At 40.4% G+C, this 13,835-nt stretch overlaps 1 protein-coding gene across 5 annotated transcripts in view; it reads right to left on the bottom strand.

Moving 5' to 3' along the window:
• Window positions 1-13,835, bottom strand: part of Mgam (maltase-glucoamylase) — a 154,100-nt gene that overhangs the window by 102,274 nt on the left and 37,991 nt on the right. For 4 of the 5 annotated variants that reach the window (NM_001427451.1, XM_087655469.1, XM_087655468.1 and 1 more), the window contains 9 exon segments: window positions 1,320-1,520; window positions 1,852-2,004; window positions 4,453-4,620; window positions 5,017-5,066; window positions 7,132-7,220; window positions 10,239-10,363; window positions 10,852-10,908; window positions 11,640-11,724; window positions 12,913-13,067. In NM_001427451.1, coding sequence (NP_001414380.1) covers window positions 1,320-1,520; window positions 1,852-2,004; window positions 4,453-4,620; window positions 5,017-5,066; window positions 7,132-7,220; window positions 10,239-10,363; window positions 10,852-10,908; window positions 11,640-11,724; window positions 12,913-13,067 — 1,083 coding nt within the window. 5 annotated transcript variants of the gene reach the window in all.

The following is a 13,835-nucleotide window of genomic DNA, read 5'->3' as shown; positions in this document are numbered from 1 at the left end:
AATGTAGGAGACTTGAAAGTATGAAATTTAAAAATCTATTTTGTTTTCATAACAATGCTAAAAATGAAATTTAAACTAAGTAATTAAGGATTTATGTTCTACTGTTGGTTCAATAATAATTCATGAGGATAGGATTGGCCAAGGTTATTATTGTGAAACACTCATGAATCATGGAATAGTGGAGAAGAACTCTGCATAGTTGAAAGATACAATCCAAAAAAAAAATCACCTCTGAACATGGGTTTTGTGATTACAAAGAAGAAAATGATTTGGGGCATTAAGGTAATTGTATGGAATACAGAATGAATCAAGCTTTGTCACAGTAAACCAAGCACAAAAATGAGAGCAAAGAGTTCTGGTAAAGAAATAATAAAAGCAAAATTCAAGAGTGTAAACACGGACTGAGAAAGACATCAGCATGGTGGAGAGAACTACTGTAGAGCTAAATGGTTAGTGAGGAGGAGTTGAGGCTGCACATCCATCAACTTCATTCTGATGAGGTCACACACATAAAAAAAAAAAAAACCACAGTAGGAGACATAGAGCTCAAGTCCAGATAACGCTCCGATTCTGAGGGCTCCTCTAGAAGAGGGCTTTCTGCCTTGAAAACTGACTTACACTCTCCCAGCACCATTTGATGCCTCACTGTGTACCAGCCTCGGTGGGGTTCCAATACCACCGTGGTGGAAGACTACTCCCTGTGTAGGAGCAGCTCACCATTTATTAAGAAAATTACAAACAGGATAGCTACTCAATCCCTACTCCCTTTATTTAATTAAACCATGGAAGGAAAAACAATCACTTCATGAGTATTTCAAAGATGTTTCCAGTACTTTTATCAAAATAACTCTCCTCCTCTTATACTGTCAATCACAAATCCGCCCAGTTTTCTCATGTCAGTTAACATCACTACCATCCATAGACACACATGCAACACAGCAGTGATTCCTTGGGCATCTCCCTCTTCTAGTTCATAGAAAGGACCAAGATCGTCTCAAGGTCTCAAACACATCCACCCTTCCGCCTCTCCTTTCTTATTCAAGAACAAACTGAGACATAACTGTCCTATGGACCTAGTAGCTTCATCTGCTTCCTCTCCATGTGATCTTTTACAATTTTCCTTAGGCACTATTATTTTCTCAATTTGAAATTAGGAGAGGTCTCTCTACTGAATCAGATATCTAACTGATCTCATCACTTGAATGATGCTCTCAAGTATTTTGCTATGAAAATGAAATATTTTTGTCAGAATTTTGTAACAAAAAGTAGCAAAGAGTACAAGAACTGGAGAGGCCCTGTCCACGCCTGATAGCACATACCTTAAACTGCAGCATTTGGTCCTTGTGGTAGGCCACCTTCAGTTGCAGTTGATTCACGGGTGTAGAGGGGAAGGCATTGCTATAAGTAGAAGCCTTCAAGGAAATGTCAGCTGTGGCCCCATGGGAGTTGTACTGAATATTGCTGACTGAGTACAGTTCATTAGCAAAGTAGCAATGAGGGACGCCAGGAGTGTTGGAAACCTAGAAAGAAAGTCAATATCCTAGATCAGCAGGGATATGGAGTAATAAAACAGAGTTAGAAGAGACAAATTATCTGGAGAGAAAGCCATAGCAACATTTGCTCATGTCTATAACATTTAATGAACCATGAATTTAAATTCCTGATCAGCTGGAGAGAGCAGAATAGTAAATAATCCCACTCTTACCCAACTCACTCCTCAGCCTAAATAACGTTTATATAGAGTCTTTCTATAGATTTTAAATAAATCCATGGTTACAGAGTTGTGATGAAAACATTGTAGATTATATTACAAGGGTGTCCAATTTACACGACCATCTTCAGCATGATTACCTCCCAGATGCAGCCACGGGCAATGCAGTTTGCCTCAGAAACACCATGTTCATCTGGATAACAATCTATCTTTTCCTCATCCCTCGTGAAGATGTCCCACTCGACTGTATATGCTTCTCCCAGCATGAGATGGATATTTGTGATGGTAGCAACCTGAAAGAATGGAAATTCATCCTCAGTACAAAAGTCTTACAAGATCTGAAACTTTTTGATGGAAATAAAGAATAAATGATATTCTTAGTCTATCCTTATGCCCTGCTTTTAATATTTTAAATAACACACCACAGCATATCAGGGCACAGGTGCATATGTGCTTAGGATATAGTCAGTGGCAAAGGAAAATACAACTATTCTATGAAAACCTTCTATATTTCATTGTAAAAAAAAAAGAGAGATGAAGGAAAACCTGTTATGTTCAAACTTTTTCATTCCCTTCATGGACCACTTGGCCACCATTCATTTTGTCAGAAATAATTTCTCATCCTCTTTCCAGATTAAGCTACTATTTCTTGTTCATCACCTCACCATATCATGCCTCATTTTGGTGTGGAGTGCCTAGATTATCGGGCACCTATGTAATGTTGCTTAGGCTATAGTTCTAGTGTTCTCTGGAATCATACAAAACTCACCTCAGATTTCTGCTTTCAGATATACCTCTTAGTGTAGGATTGGGGAGTGAGAAATAGCATGTACAAATTTCCATTTCCAACATCCTAATCCTGATATGGAGACTGGAAATTTAAGAGCCCTTTGATGTTGTTCTAACTCAATTTGGACACCATATTCAAGACATATTCTCTCTGGAAAACAAGGCCCTTTCTGGAATACATGTGCTTTTTTCTGTATTTCAATTTTAAATAAGAGATACTTGGAATTAATGACTGAAAATTTACTGACGGTAACATATGCCTGGCTAGAAAAGTCAATTTGGGTTTATTTGCTGGGGTCAAGGATTCGTTCTTGATAGAAGGTCCTTCCCCTTCAGCTTTATCTCTGTTTTTCTTTCTTTTCTATGCTTCTTTTTTCCATTTTTCTTTTCCCTACAATAGGGCATTGTGACTGGATCCATTCAGCTCATTCCAATTCAGAAAGAAAACAGACCTTACTTATCATAAACTTAAAGTAATGAATTACTGACATCAAATTTTCAACTTTGAAACTTTAATTACAAAAATACTTCCAACTTTTCTGCATCAAACTTCTTGTCACATCAACTTCATAAATCCAATATGTTTAGATATAGATATAGATAGATATAGATATAGGTATAGGTATAGGCATAGGTATAGATATAGATATAGATATAGATATATGGCTGCATATGCCCACATTATGTGTGTGCAGTGGCTGCAGGTGCCAGATGTGGCTTTGATCCTGTGGAACTGGAGTTACAGACATTTGGGAGATGGCATTTGGGTGTTGAGAATCAAACCAGGACCTCAGGGAGAGCAGCCAGGGCTATTAACTGCTGAGTCATCTCTCCATATCCATAAAATTCTATCATTCAAGGTGGTGTTCCATTCATGCCTTCTCCAGAAAGCTGCCCTCAACTACTCTACTGAGCTTGGATATCAGTTAAGACCAAAGCAGATATTTTACCAATTTTGGTTTAGACTCCTTTTTAACACTTTCATATATTTTCATTTAGGTTATTTGTATTTCTGACCATTCTGACTCAAAAAATAGAGTTCCTTTGATGATATGTTAAATATCTTATTTTCTGTCATAAATAAATCATGTTTTGCATATGTATCTTCTGCTGTCTTACACTTTGCCATAGACACAACCAACTACAGAAACTTTTATATGTAACTTATGAAAATATATATCCTCTTTATGTATTGCCATAATAAAGTGTCAAATGTGATCAATATCCAATGTAATTAAATTTCTCTGTTGACTGGTTAACCCGAATTTAAAAGATCTTCAACAGTATTGATCCAGCACTCCAGTTCCATGAGAAGTGTCCAAAGAAGTCATCAGAATTGACTTGGGAAAGGTCCCTCACAGGACTGAGAAAGTAGAGGAAAGGAGGACAAGTCATACAGAAACAGTGGATCCCAATACATCTGGCAAATACTACTTTCTAATCACCATCTATATTAGCACCATCAACTGTTTTGCTATAAAATATTTCTTGCAAATGCCTATGATAAGGAACATATGATATGTCTTGATAAAGCATAAGTAAAGGAACACTAAAAGTTAAATAAATAAAAGCTCTGTAAATTCTTATTCATCTCTCCCTCTTCCCCTCCCCATCCCCTCCCCCCCTCCCTCCCTCCTTTCCTCACCCCCGCCCCATCTCTGTACCTTAGACCACAAGACAACAAATTTTTACAGAGTCCTTTCCTTGGATCCTTCTCCCACACCCAGTTAGAGAAAACCAAACACAAAGCGAGAAGAGAATAAGGATGGGAAAATCTGAAGGCCTGTTGGCTCCAACATCTCTGTTTTTATCTTCCTTCTCCAATGCTCTAACCTCCTCATCTGGCTTCAGATGTGCTCTGGTCCTTCAGCAACCCGTGTGATCTTAGCAAGAAGTAACATCATAACCTCATGGATGCTTGTGGAAAGCCTCCTCACAAAAGGAATTCTTACCTTCAGGTTTGAATTGTAATTGACTTGAGGAGACATTTGAAGGAGAACCCCATTCTGTTTCACTTTAACATTGCGAAATTCCTGTGTCCCAAAGATTTTAATTTCCTGGAATTCCAGGTTATTGGGATCCTTGTAGTTTGGACTTGAAATTGTCACATCCAAACGGTTCTGGAACACACCAAGCATAATTATGAACAAATTATGCAAACATAGATTCCCAAGGCCTTCCAACACTCCATCCTAGACCATGTCCTTGAGCTGCTCTGAAAGCCTCTCAATTTCCCTGCTGCTGCATGCTCATGGGGAGGCAAACTTATTTTCATATTCCAATGGAGAGAGTACGGGGACTCTCGGACCTTTTAGAGAATTGCCCTTTACAGTAATAGCAGCTTTGCTTCCTTATTACTGTTGCCTCTTATTGATGACAAAGCTGGTATAATTGCTATGAATTAAGTCATAAACAATATTTACCCCTGGTAGATATTGATAACTAAATACAAATAGAGAACACATAGTCATTTTCAGGCAAATCCCACACAATATTCATGAAAATGTGCTACTTACTTGAGTGGCGGAGAATTCGGTGAAAAGGTAAAGGTTTTTGGCCACAGTGTCTGAAAGAAGAAAGAGATGTCAGACTGTCCTGGTGACCTCAGAGGAACAAGTTTCACCTTCTTAAAACTAATTCCTCATGGAGGCTAACCCAAGGCTTTTGCCTGTACATGGACTATGTTCTTCTAGCAGGACTGCCTTGTCTGGCCTCAGCAGCTGAGCATGAGTCTAGCCCTGCAGAGCCTTGAAGTGCCAGGGTGAGAGGATACCCAGGGGCCCCCCACCTACTCATATGAGAATGGGAGACTATGGGGGTGACCATGAGGGGGCAGTGAGTGGGATATAATGTGAATAGGTTAAAAACCATTATTTAAAGTATAAAACTGATTCCTCATTCTTTGCCTGACTGACAAGCACTACACCAGATCTGTGGATCACACTTTTTTCCTCTTCATCTACCAGACACTTTGGCAGTTTCTGGATCTTTGCTTAATGATGCCACAGTAAATATGAGTGGCCAACTATTTGTAACACACTGTTTTCATTTCTTTGGAGTGGTACATATCTAGACATGGGACTTCGTGCTATGGAGTAGTTGTAATTTCAACATGTGGAGAAGTGCCTATCCTACCCTCCATGCTGGCTATGTAAATCTATTTTATGATTTGCTGCCTTTATTCATGTCACATTTAAAATCACAACACGATGCCCAATATTAAATAGCTTTCTCCTGTGTTTCCTCCTAAGAGTTTTATTTTAAGTCCAGTGAGCATTTTTTCACAATACTAAATTGGCAAGACAGCAAACATTTATATCAGAAGAAGATGAGTGAATATAAGAATTACAGAGCACATGCACAATGGAATAGTCTTTAATAGAAAGCCCTGCAGTTTGAGAACAGAAGTAAATCTGGATCATATTATACTTGATGTAAGAAAGTGAGATAATAAAGAGAAGCAATGCGTGGTCTCAGTTTATAAAAGAGCTAAATAATTGAACGGATATAGAGGACAGAACAGTATGTTTTTCAGGGGCAGATAGAAGGGTAAATTTTAAAAAGCTGTTAAAAGACTATGAACCATAATAAGAGAAAGTTTCAGAAAGCCAATACTGCTGATAGTGGTAATAGCATCAATGAACATTACGGTAACCAGTGTACAATGCCCATATGCACAGATTCTGTGTGTCTGCATATTGTCTTTTCTTTAATACTATAACTGGGAAAAGGTCCTTTACAGTGCTCCCAAGGCAATAATCTTTTTTATTGGATATTTTTACTTACATTTTAAATGTTATCCCCTTTCCTGGTTTCCCATCCATAAGCCCCCTATCTCATCCCCCTCCCCTTCTTCTATAAGGGTGTTCCCCTTCCCCAACCACCTTCCCTTCCTGCCTCTTCACCATGACATTCCCCTACACTGGGGCCCAGCCTTGGCAGGACCAAGGGCTTCTCCTCCCATTGGTGCCCAACAAGGCCGTCCTCTGCTACATATGCAGCTGGAGCCATGGGTCAATCCATGTACTCTTTGGATAGTGGTTTAGTTCCTGGGAGCTCTGGTTGGTTGGTTGGTTGGTTGGTTGGTATTATTTTTAGACTCTTTCCCCAGTGAGTTTCATAAGAATTGCCATTGCATTGGAGATGAGACAGAGAGAGAGAGAGAGAGAGAGAGAGAGAGAGAGAGAGAGAGAGAGATGTTAATGGTAAGTGCTCATACTCAGGAATGTGTGTGCTGTGCTTGCTGCCTCCCCAACATGGGTATGATTTTCATATCATCGACAGCCCCAGCCCCAAGGACTGGGGGGGATATTTACAGTGAAGTTTAATTACAGTAACAGTGATGTAATTCTGTTTGTAAAGACGAAGTGAGAGACCGTTAAACACTACTAACAGAGAATTCAGAAAGGGAGACACAGAGACACAGAGACAAAGACAGAAAGATGCTCTCTCTCTATCTGTGGTTCATCCATCATGGCCTCTAACTAGTATAACTAGAAGCAAATGTTTTCTCTGGGATGCTACTGCTAGGATGCCTGGTGACATATCACCCACAACTGAATGATCAGCAGAAACAGAGCACATGCACAGTGGAATAGTCTGCAATGGCCACACCCTCTCAGAGCACTCACCCTTTGTCTGCCCATCATCCCAGAACAGCTCTCCTTTTGCTTCCTTGTTCTTATCCAGGGCAATGATAAGACCAAGAGGATTCTTCCGACTGTGGGGAAGAGATTCACACAAGACACAAATCCTTAGGGCTCAAAAGATTTTGACAAACATTTGCATCCTGTTTCATTGGGAAAGGTTACTTCTAGCAGCTGATGCTGTTTTCCTTCCCATACAAAGACAAGACTGGCAGGTGCTTCTCTCTCTAGGACCAATAGTTCACATGAGATGGAAACACACTAAAGCATAGCCATAAACACATATGAAAGAGGCATGAATAGGAGACCAGAATCAAGGTACAAAAAAAAAAAAAACATTGTGCCTTGTGCCTGGGGTTGGGGATTTAGCTCAGTGGTAGAGCGCTTGCCTAGGAAGCGCAAGGCCCTCGGTTCAGTCCCCAGCTCTGAAAAAAAAATTGTGCCTGAAAATATTATGTAGAAGACAGATTATCAGAAAAGGAAGAAATCCTCCAGAATAGTGCTATGGCTGGGTATTTAGAGCTCATGATCAACGAGAAGTGTCAGTTGCTATGAAGAAGACACACTTTTCCCTCACAAAACAGCTTTTCTGATCAAGCAAAATTATACAATAGGATCATATATAGAATGACCACTTTCCTTATTTGATTTCTTGTTATCTTGTCTTGTGAGGCAAACAGAGATCAGCAGGAGTTTGGAAGTGATAGCCAGAACTCTGCCAGAGAGTTGGAGACAACATCTGACTCTAGCCTTTGAGAAATCAATTAGAAGTAGGTATGGGTGTAGCTCAGTGAAAATGCATTTTTCAAATATGCATAGCCTTCTGCAAAGCCTAAAGGGTGAGAAGCTGAAATGCATCAAGATAGATGATTGCTGCGTGACTAGAGGAGCGAGCTCTGTCTGGGCTGGCCTGTGTACTGAAAGGACTCCAGCTGCTCAAGGCAATGTGAAACTATGCTCTGTTGCCTCTAAACGCTCTACCCTTGCAGTCAAAACCTCAAGCCAGATCCATCTTTTTATTTTAGGCAATGTAGAAAACAGCCTGGTACTGAACAATTAGAGAAAAAGAAAAGAGAAGTCTTTGTATTTACTTTCACAAAAAGCCAATCATTTGAAGTTTTAGGATAATAAATGTTCAATGGAAAACATTGGTTTCCAGAATTCTAAGAATTCTCAGCAAATTAAAATCAAATAATGTGCATATATTCTACATATGAGTTGGGGACGTTGGTCCGGTCAGTGTATGTTCTTTGGTTGGCTGCTCAGTATCTATGAGCCCACAGGAGTCCAGATTAGTTGACTCTGATGGTTTTTCTGTGGAGTTCTTATCCCCTTTAAGGCCCTCAATCCTTCCCGCAACTCTTCCATAAGAGTCCCCACGCTCTGTTCAGTGTTAGGCTGTGTGTCTCTGAACCTGTTTCAATCTGCTGCTGGGTGAATTCTCTCAAGAGGACAGTTACGCTAGGTTCCTATCTGGAAGCATAACAATGGATTGGGGATAGTGTCAGGGATTGGTGCTTGCCCATGGGATGGGTCTCAAGTTGGGCAGGCTATTGGTTGGCCATTCCCTCAGTCTCTGCTATCTTTGTCCCTATATTGCTTGTAGCAGTTGGGCAGCTCAGTTTTCATGTGGGTCTCCCAACAACTAGAACAGAGACTGTCTCTAAAGCTGTTGCCTGTCTGTGAATCCGTTCCCCAAACTGGACTGCCTTGTGTGGCTTCAGTGGGAGAAGATGAGCCTAGCAGACTTGATATGCCAAGGTGGGAGGATGCCTAAGGGGACCGCCCTCTTAGAAGAGAAAGGAGAGGCATGGGGGAGGAATTCTGTAACAGGGAGACAAGGAAGGAAGGCAGATTGGGATTTTAAATCAATCAATCAATCAATCAATCAATTAATTAAATTAAAAAGGGAATAGCTTCAGAGACACATGACAGAAACATGCAGCTCTTCAGTGAAATGCAGATGGAGTACACAGCTGGAGTCAACGATGAATACACATCTGTGGAATTATTATTATTATTATTATTATTATTATTATCATCATCATTATATAATTTTTAAAATTATTACATTTTCAATATATTCTGATCATATTCTTTCCCTCCCCCAAGTCCTTCCAGATTTTCTCCCACCACCAACCCAACTTTAAATTCTTTCTCAAAAAAGCAAACAAAAACCCAATACAAAAAAATTAAAAGCAAAAACATAGTAAACATAATAAATAAAACCATACCCCAAAAGAAAAAAAAATACCACACTGTAAAAGCACATACAAAAACAAACAAACAAAACCCAAACAACTAACAAAAGAAACCCCAAAAACTGGAGTTCAACCTATGTCAGTCAGCTACTTCTGAAAATGAAGCCTGTTCTGGAGTGGTTGATATAAAGAGTAAGTATTTCTATTGGAGAAAATCAATTTTCCCACTCCCAGTAAGTATAAGTGACACTTCAATTGTTAACCTTTACCCTAGTAGCTGGACTGTCATTTGTCCCAGGAAGGAAAGAGCTCAATGGAAGGAATGGAAAGGAAGGTAAAGGTTATAAAAGGATGGACAATGGACCCAAATATAGACATGAGAATTTGTGGGCCAAGAGCAGAGAACCACCAAGAGACAAATGGATGAAGGCACGTAGGTGATCATCTAACCAGGTTTGCCCAGAATGGAGTTTTCTGAAGACATGAGACTTTCAGTGCCAATGCTGACTGTGCCTTTGGAAACCAAGAAAGCTGAGCATTCTAGCCGTCAGTGTGTTCTGACACATACGGAGAGGTTGGGAGAGGGATAGAGTAAAACCCTTCAAAAACCAACAAGTGTGGGGTTGGGGATTTAGCTCAGTGGTAGAGCGCTTGCCTAGGAAGCGCAAGGCCCTGGGTTCGGTCCCCAGCTCCGAAAAAAAAGAACCAAAAAAAAAAAAAAAACCAACAAGTGTACAGCTCTAGGTGAGAAGCTTCTAGGAAAAGGTCAAGTGAAGTCCAAAAAGACACACTCCACTCCAAAACCTTTCAAACCCACAATCTGGAGCAGACTATCTCAGGAATGTTGTCCCTTGTCAGTCCTGTGCCCACTTAAAGAATCCCATGCTATACCTGGCTTCTGTGGTTGTGGCTGGCTGCTGTGTGGGGAAGATGTAGCCCCCTCGAAGGTGAAGTCCAATCTTGTCTTCAGGAAGTTCCATCTCAACGCTTTGCTTTCTCCATGCCAATTGCTCTCCCTGAGGCAGGCAGATAAATCAGATGCATTAGCTTCATGGTATATGGACCTCTATCATGCTGAGATCCCTAAGGTGCAATCTATCTCCACTTAGCAAAATTACTCTCTACCCAGACAAGCAAATGAAAGGAAAGCTGTCACGTCGGTCCGCTCAGGGTTTGAGAAACATTTTTGCTATGCTGAGCCTGTTTGATATATGCTATGAAAACTGATGCTTCTGAGCTAATCATCTGATTTCTGGCCAAGCTGAAATTGCCCATGAAGCTCTCTAGTGTTCGCTCATGAGAAGAGCTGTGAGTCTTTATGTTGTTGCCGAATAGAGTGTTAAAGTGACAGACTTGCTCTTCCAAAGCTGTGCTGTGAACTTACAGAAAACACTGCAAAAGTACTCCTCCATGCATGAATGGTGGGTCCCTAGCTCTAGACAGTCACCCTCTCCAGGCAACTGCAGCTGTAGTTGTGAGTTTAAGAACAGTTTCAGCTACTTACGGTCTCATAGTCATACCAGGTGGCATCCGGCACATACGCTTTCACTTTCTCTGCACCCTAAAATTAAATTTAAAAATCCTCATGTCTCAGCCTCTGATGAAATAAGAATGTCTTAGTATAGGGCAGGGACTTGCCAGCCATATTCAGAGAAGATATAGTCTCCTCCCCCCAACCCCCCATTGCTGAAATTTGTCAGTTTTCTAGTGCTGATAAGAAGAACTATAACATGGCAATCTGGATCAGGGTGGCCACAGATGGGCTGGATTATAATTAGAAATAACAAAAATGATGATAAAATATACTGTGGGGACAATTCCAGCTTTCCGTGAATTGTCTCATTTAATCCTCTCTGTGACTCATAAGTTAGATGCAGTTATATATTCCTGTCTTTGAGGTTTAAAAGTTTGCACTCCCACCCAGCTGACAAAGATCATCTACTCTGAAGACCTTGACTTCAGAGTGAGTCTTGGCCTCTGCTTCATTGTGGCTTCACATCTCAGAGCCATAATAGTCAGTTACAATGACCGGATGAACCACAGGCTCGTGACCAAATCAAAGTCGCCAGTAGGTACTTTAACACTGATTGAGAGCCTGCCTAGAAAAAGAGTCCTCTAAAGAAGAAAATGTGTATCAGATAAGCTACTTCAAAATACTTCTGAATACTCTTCTCCATTGACCCAACTGCAGATATCGTCAGTGAGTTTGTAGTAGAAGGATAAGGAGATTTGGGGGGTAATGAGCAGGAACAAAGGCAGAGGATGCCCACCTGCCTCCATGACAACACTTGCCTGATCCAGAACAGGAGTGATGAGGAGACCTGGTCCCCACAGAAATTGTCTGTCTATGTCCCAAGTATTGCTGTCTTCATAGAACCTAGAAATCAATGAGATAGGTCACAGACAGGTGGGTCAGTGCTCCTGAAATCTCTCTCACAATCTAACCGAAGCACATAGGCTACCTGGAAAACAGCCACAATCATCACTGTTATGATACCTACTCTACTCCACGTCCCTCCATCCCATGCAGCTCTCTGTCCCCAGTCCATGTACCTTCCTGCTCTTCCCCCAGGTGGCACAGAAGTTCCTATTCCAGTACCTATTCCAGGCAGATCCCAGACTGCATTACTCTTTGCTGTATCTCCCACTGAAATCTAAGTAAGATAACCTACAAATTATATGACAAACTTATTGTCAAAAAAGATCTGGGGCTGGACCTAGCAGCTCAATGCCAGCATTCCCAGATACGTGGATGTCAGAATGATCACAGCTTCAAGTCCTGCCTGAGCTCCAGAGGAAGTTATAAGTCCACCTAAGAGATTTAACTGATCTTGTCTCAAAACAAGTGTTAAAAGGGATTGACATATAACTCCGTGGCGTAGTACTTGTGGACTATGTGCAAGGCTCGAAGCTCACTTCTTGGTCTTCTCCCCTCCCACAAGCACAGCAAAAGTAAAGAAATGCATCAGATTTAAAAAAAAAACAGGTTATACAAAATTTTAAATTTTCTATTTTAAAATATCTGCTTTTAAACAAGTGATTCCAGGAGGTGGTGGGTATTTTACCCCAGAAGAGATCATGAGTGTGTATGCATGTCTAAGGTTCGCATAGGCAACACATAAGTCAGTTAGCATTATTTTGAAAAGGAAAGGTTCCCAAGAACCTGCCTGCTGAATTAAATCAGAGAGTCCAACCAGCTAGCTAGTAAGCATAATGGAATTCTCAGGATCTTTTGTGAGATTTTTATTTACAAATTATTATTCCTAGAGACTTAAGAGAATCCTAGCACATATACATAGTACAGAGCCTTGCTTTAATTATCTTCCAAATTAAGCTAAAATGAGTTGGGAGGGATAGGTAAGTCATATATTTCTGGCCCAGTATATGCAAAGCCTTGGGAAGGATCTACAGTATACACACACACACACACACACACACACACACACACACACACACACACACACACACCTGAATAGTTTTCTTGGGTAGTTTTATATTTTACTCTGATATTCCGACACAGTCAACAACCCCCAGTTTGCATTAACAGAATTTTAGGAGAACTTACTCATGCAGAAGAGGCCTAGCTACAGTGTCTCCCCGGCTGTGTGCTCTGTAGAAAAGAGTGTAGAGGTAAGGCAGCAACGTGTAGCGGATGTTAAGGTAGTGCCTAGATGAATTCAACAGCAAGGAGTCTTCTCCGAAAGAAGCAGGATCCTGGTCCTAAAAGACAAGAAGAGTTTGCAGATGTGGGTTGACAATGGGAAAGCTGTGTGTGCCAACAATGATTTCAGAGACCATGCAGCATGACACAAGAGTTTTATGCTGCATGATCTGGGGCCTCGGTTTCCCTTTGCCTCTGAGTGACACAGCTGGAGAACTGAACCATGGCACTGAATAAGCTGCCATTGCAACTTACAACTCACCCTCTCTCTTTCACACGTTAGAGCTACCCAGATAAGAGGTATAATTAACTAATTTATTAAGCCTCAGCTAAATAATTTTGAAATGTTTCTCCATCTTTATTCTCATTACAAAAGGGAAGAGTGCATAGAGGTTTTATAAACTCTTAAAGTCTCATCATTTCCATTTGTTTTTATTTTTAGCTTTCTGAGATTTACATTTTTTGTTTTAATGTTACAATAACCTCCGTCAGCTTCCTAACACCTAACTAACCTTCTATTCCATGACACTTTCCTCCAACAGTCTTGTAAAGGGTTAGTGTTGTGCCAGCTGCTGACTCAGCAGCTAATTACTTTAATTACTATTAAATATCATTCAAATATTTATTTAATTGATTACATTACTCTAAATGGTTAATAAATTAAATATTAAATATTAATTGAAGCTTATTTAATTAAATTATTCTCCAAAGCAAGGTATTTATCTGTATTTCTCATCTATGACTTTTTAAAACAAGTTTGCTAGTTAGCACAGGCTAGTCTTGAACTCCTGATCCTCCCGCGTCTGCCTCCTTTAGGAGCTAGGATT

Source organism: Rattus norvegicus, chromosome 4 (genome assembly GCF_021556685.1).
Source record: "Rattus norvegicus strain SHRSP/BbbUtx chromosome 4, alternate assembly SHRSP_T2T, whole genome shotgun sequence".
Lineage (NCBI taxonomy): Eukaryota > Metazoa > Chordata > Mammalia > Rodentia > Muridae > Rattus > Rattus norvegicus.
The sequence above is the reverse complement of the archived record's forward strand: the minus strand, read 5'-3'. Positions and strand labels throughout refer to the sequence as shown.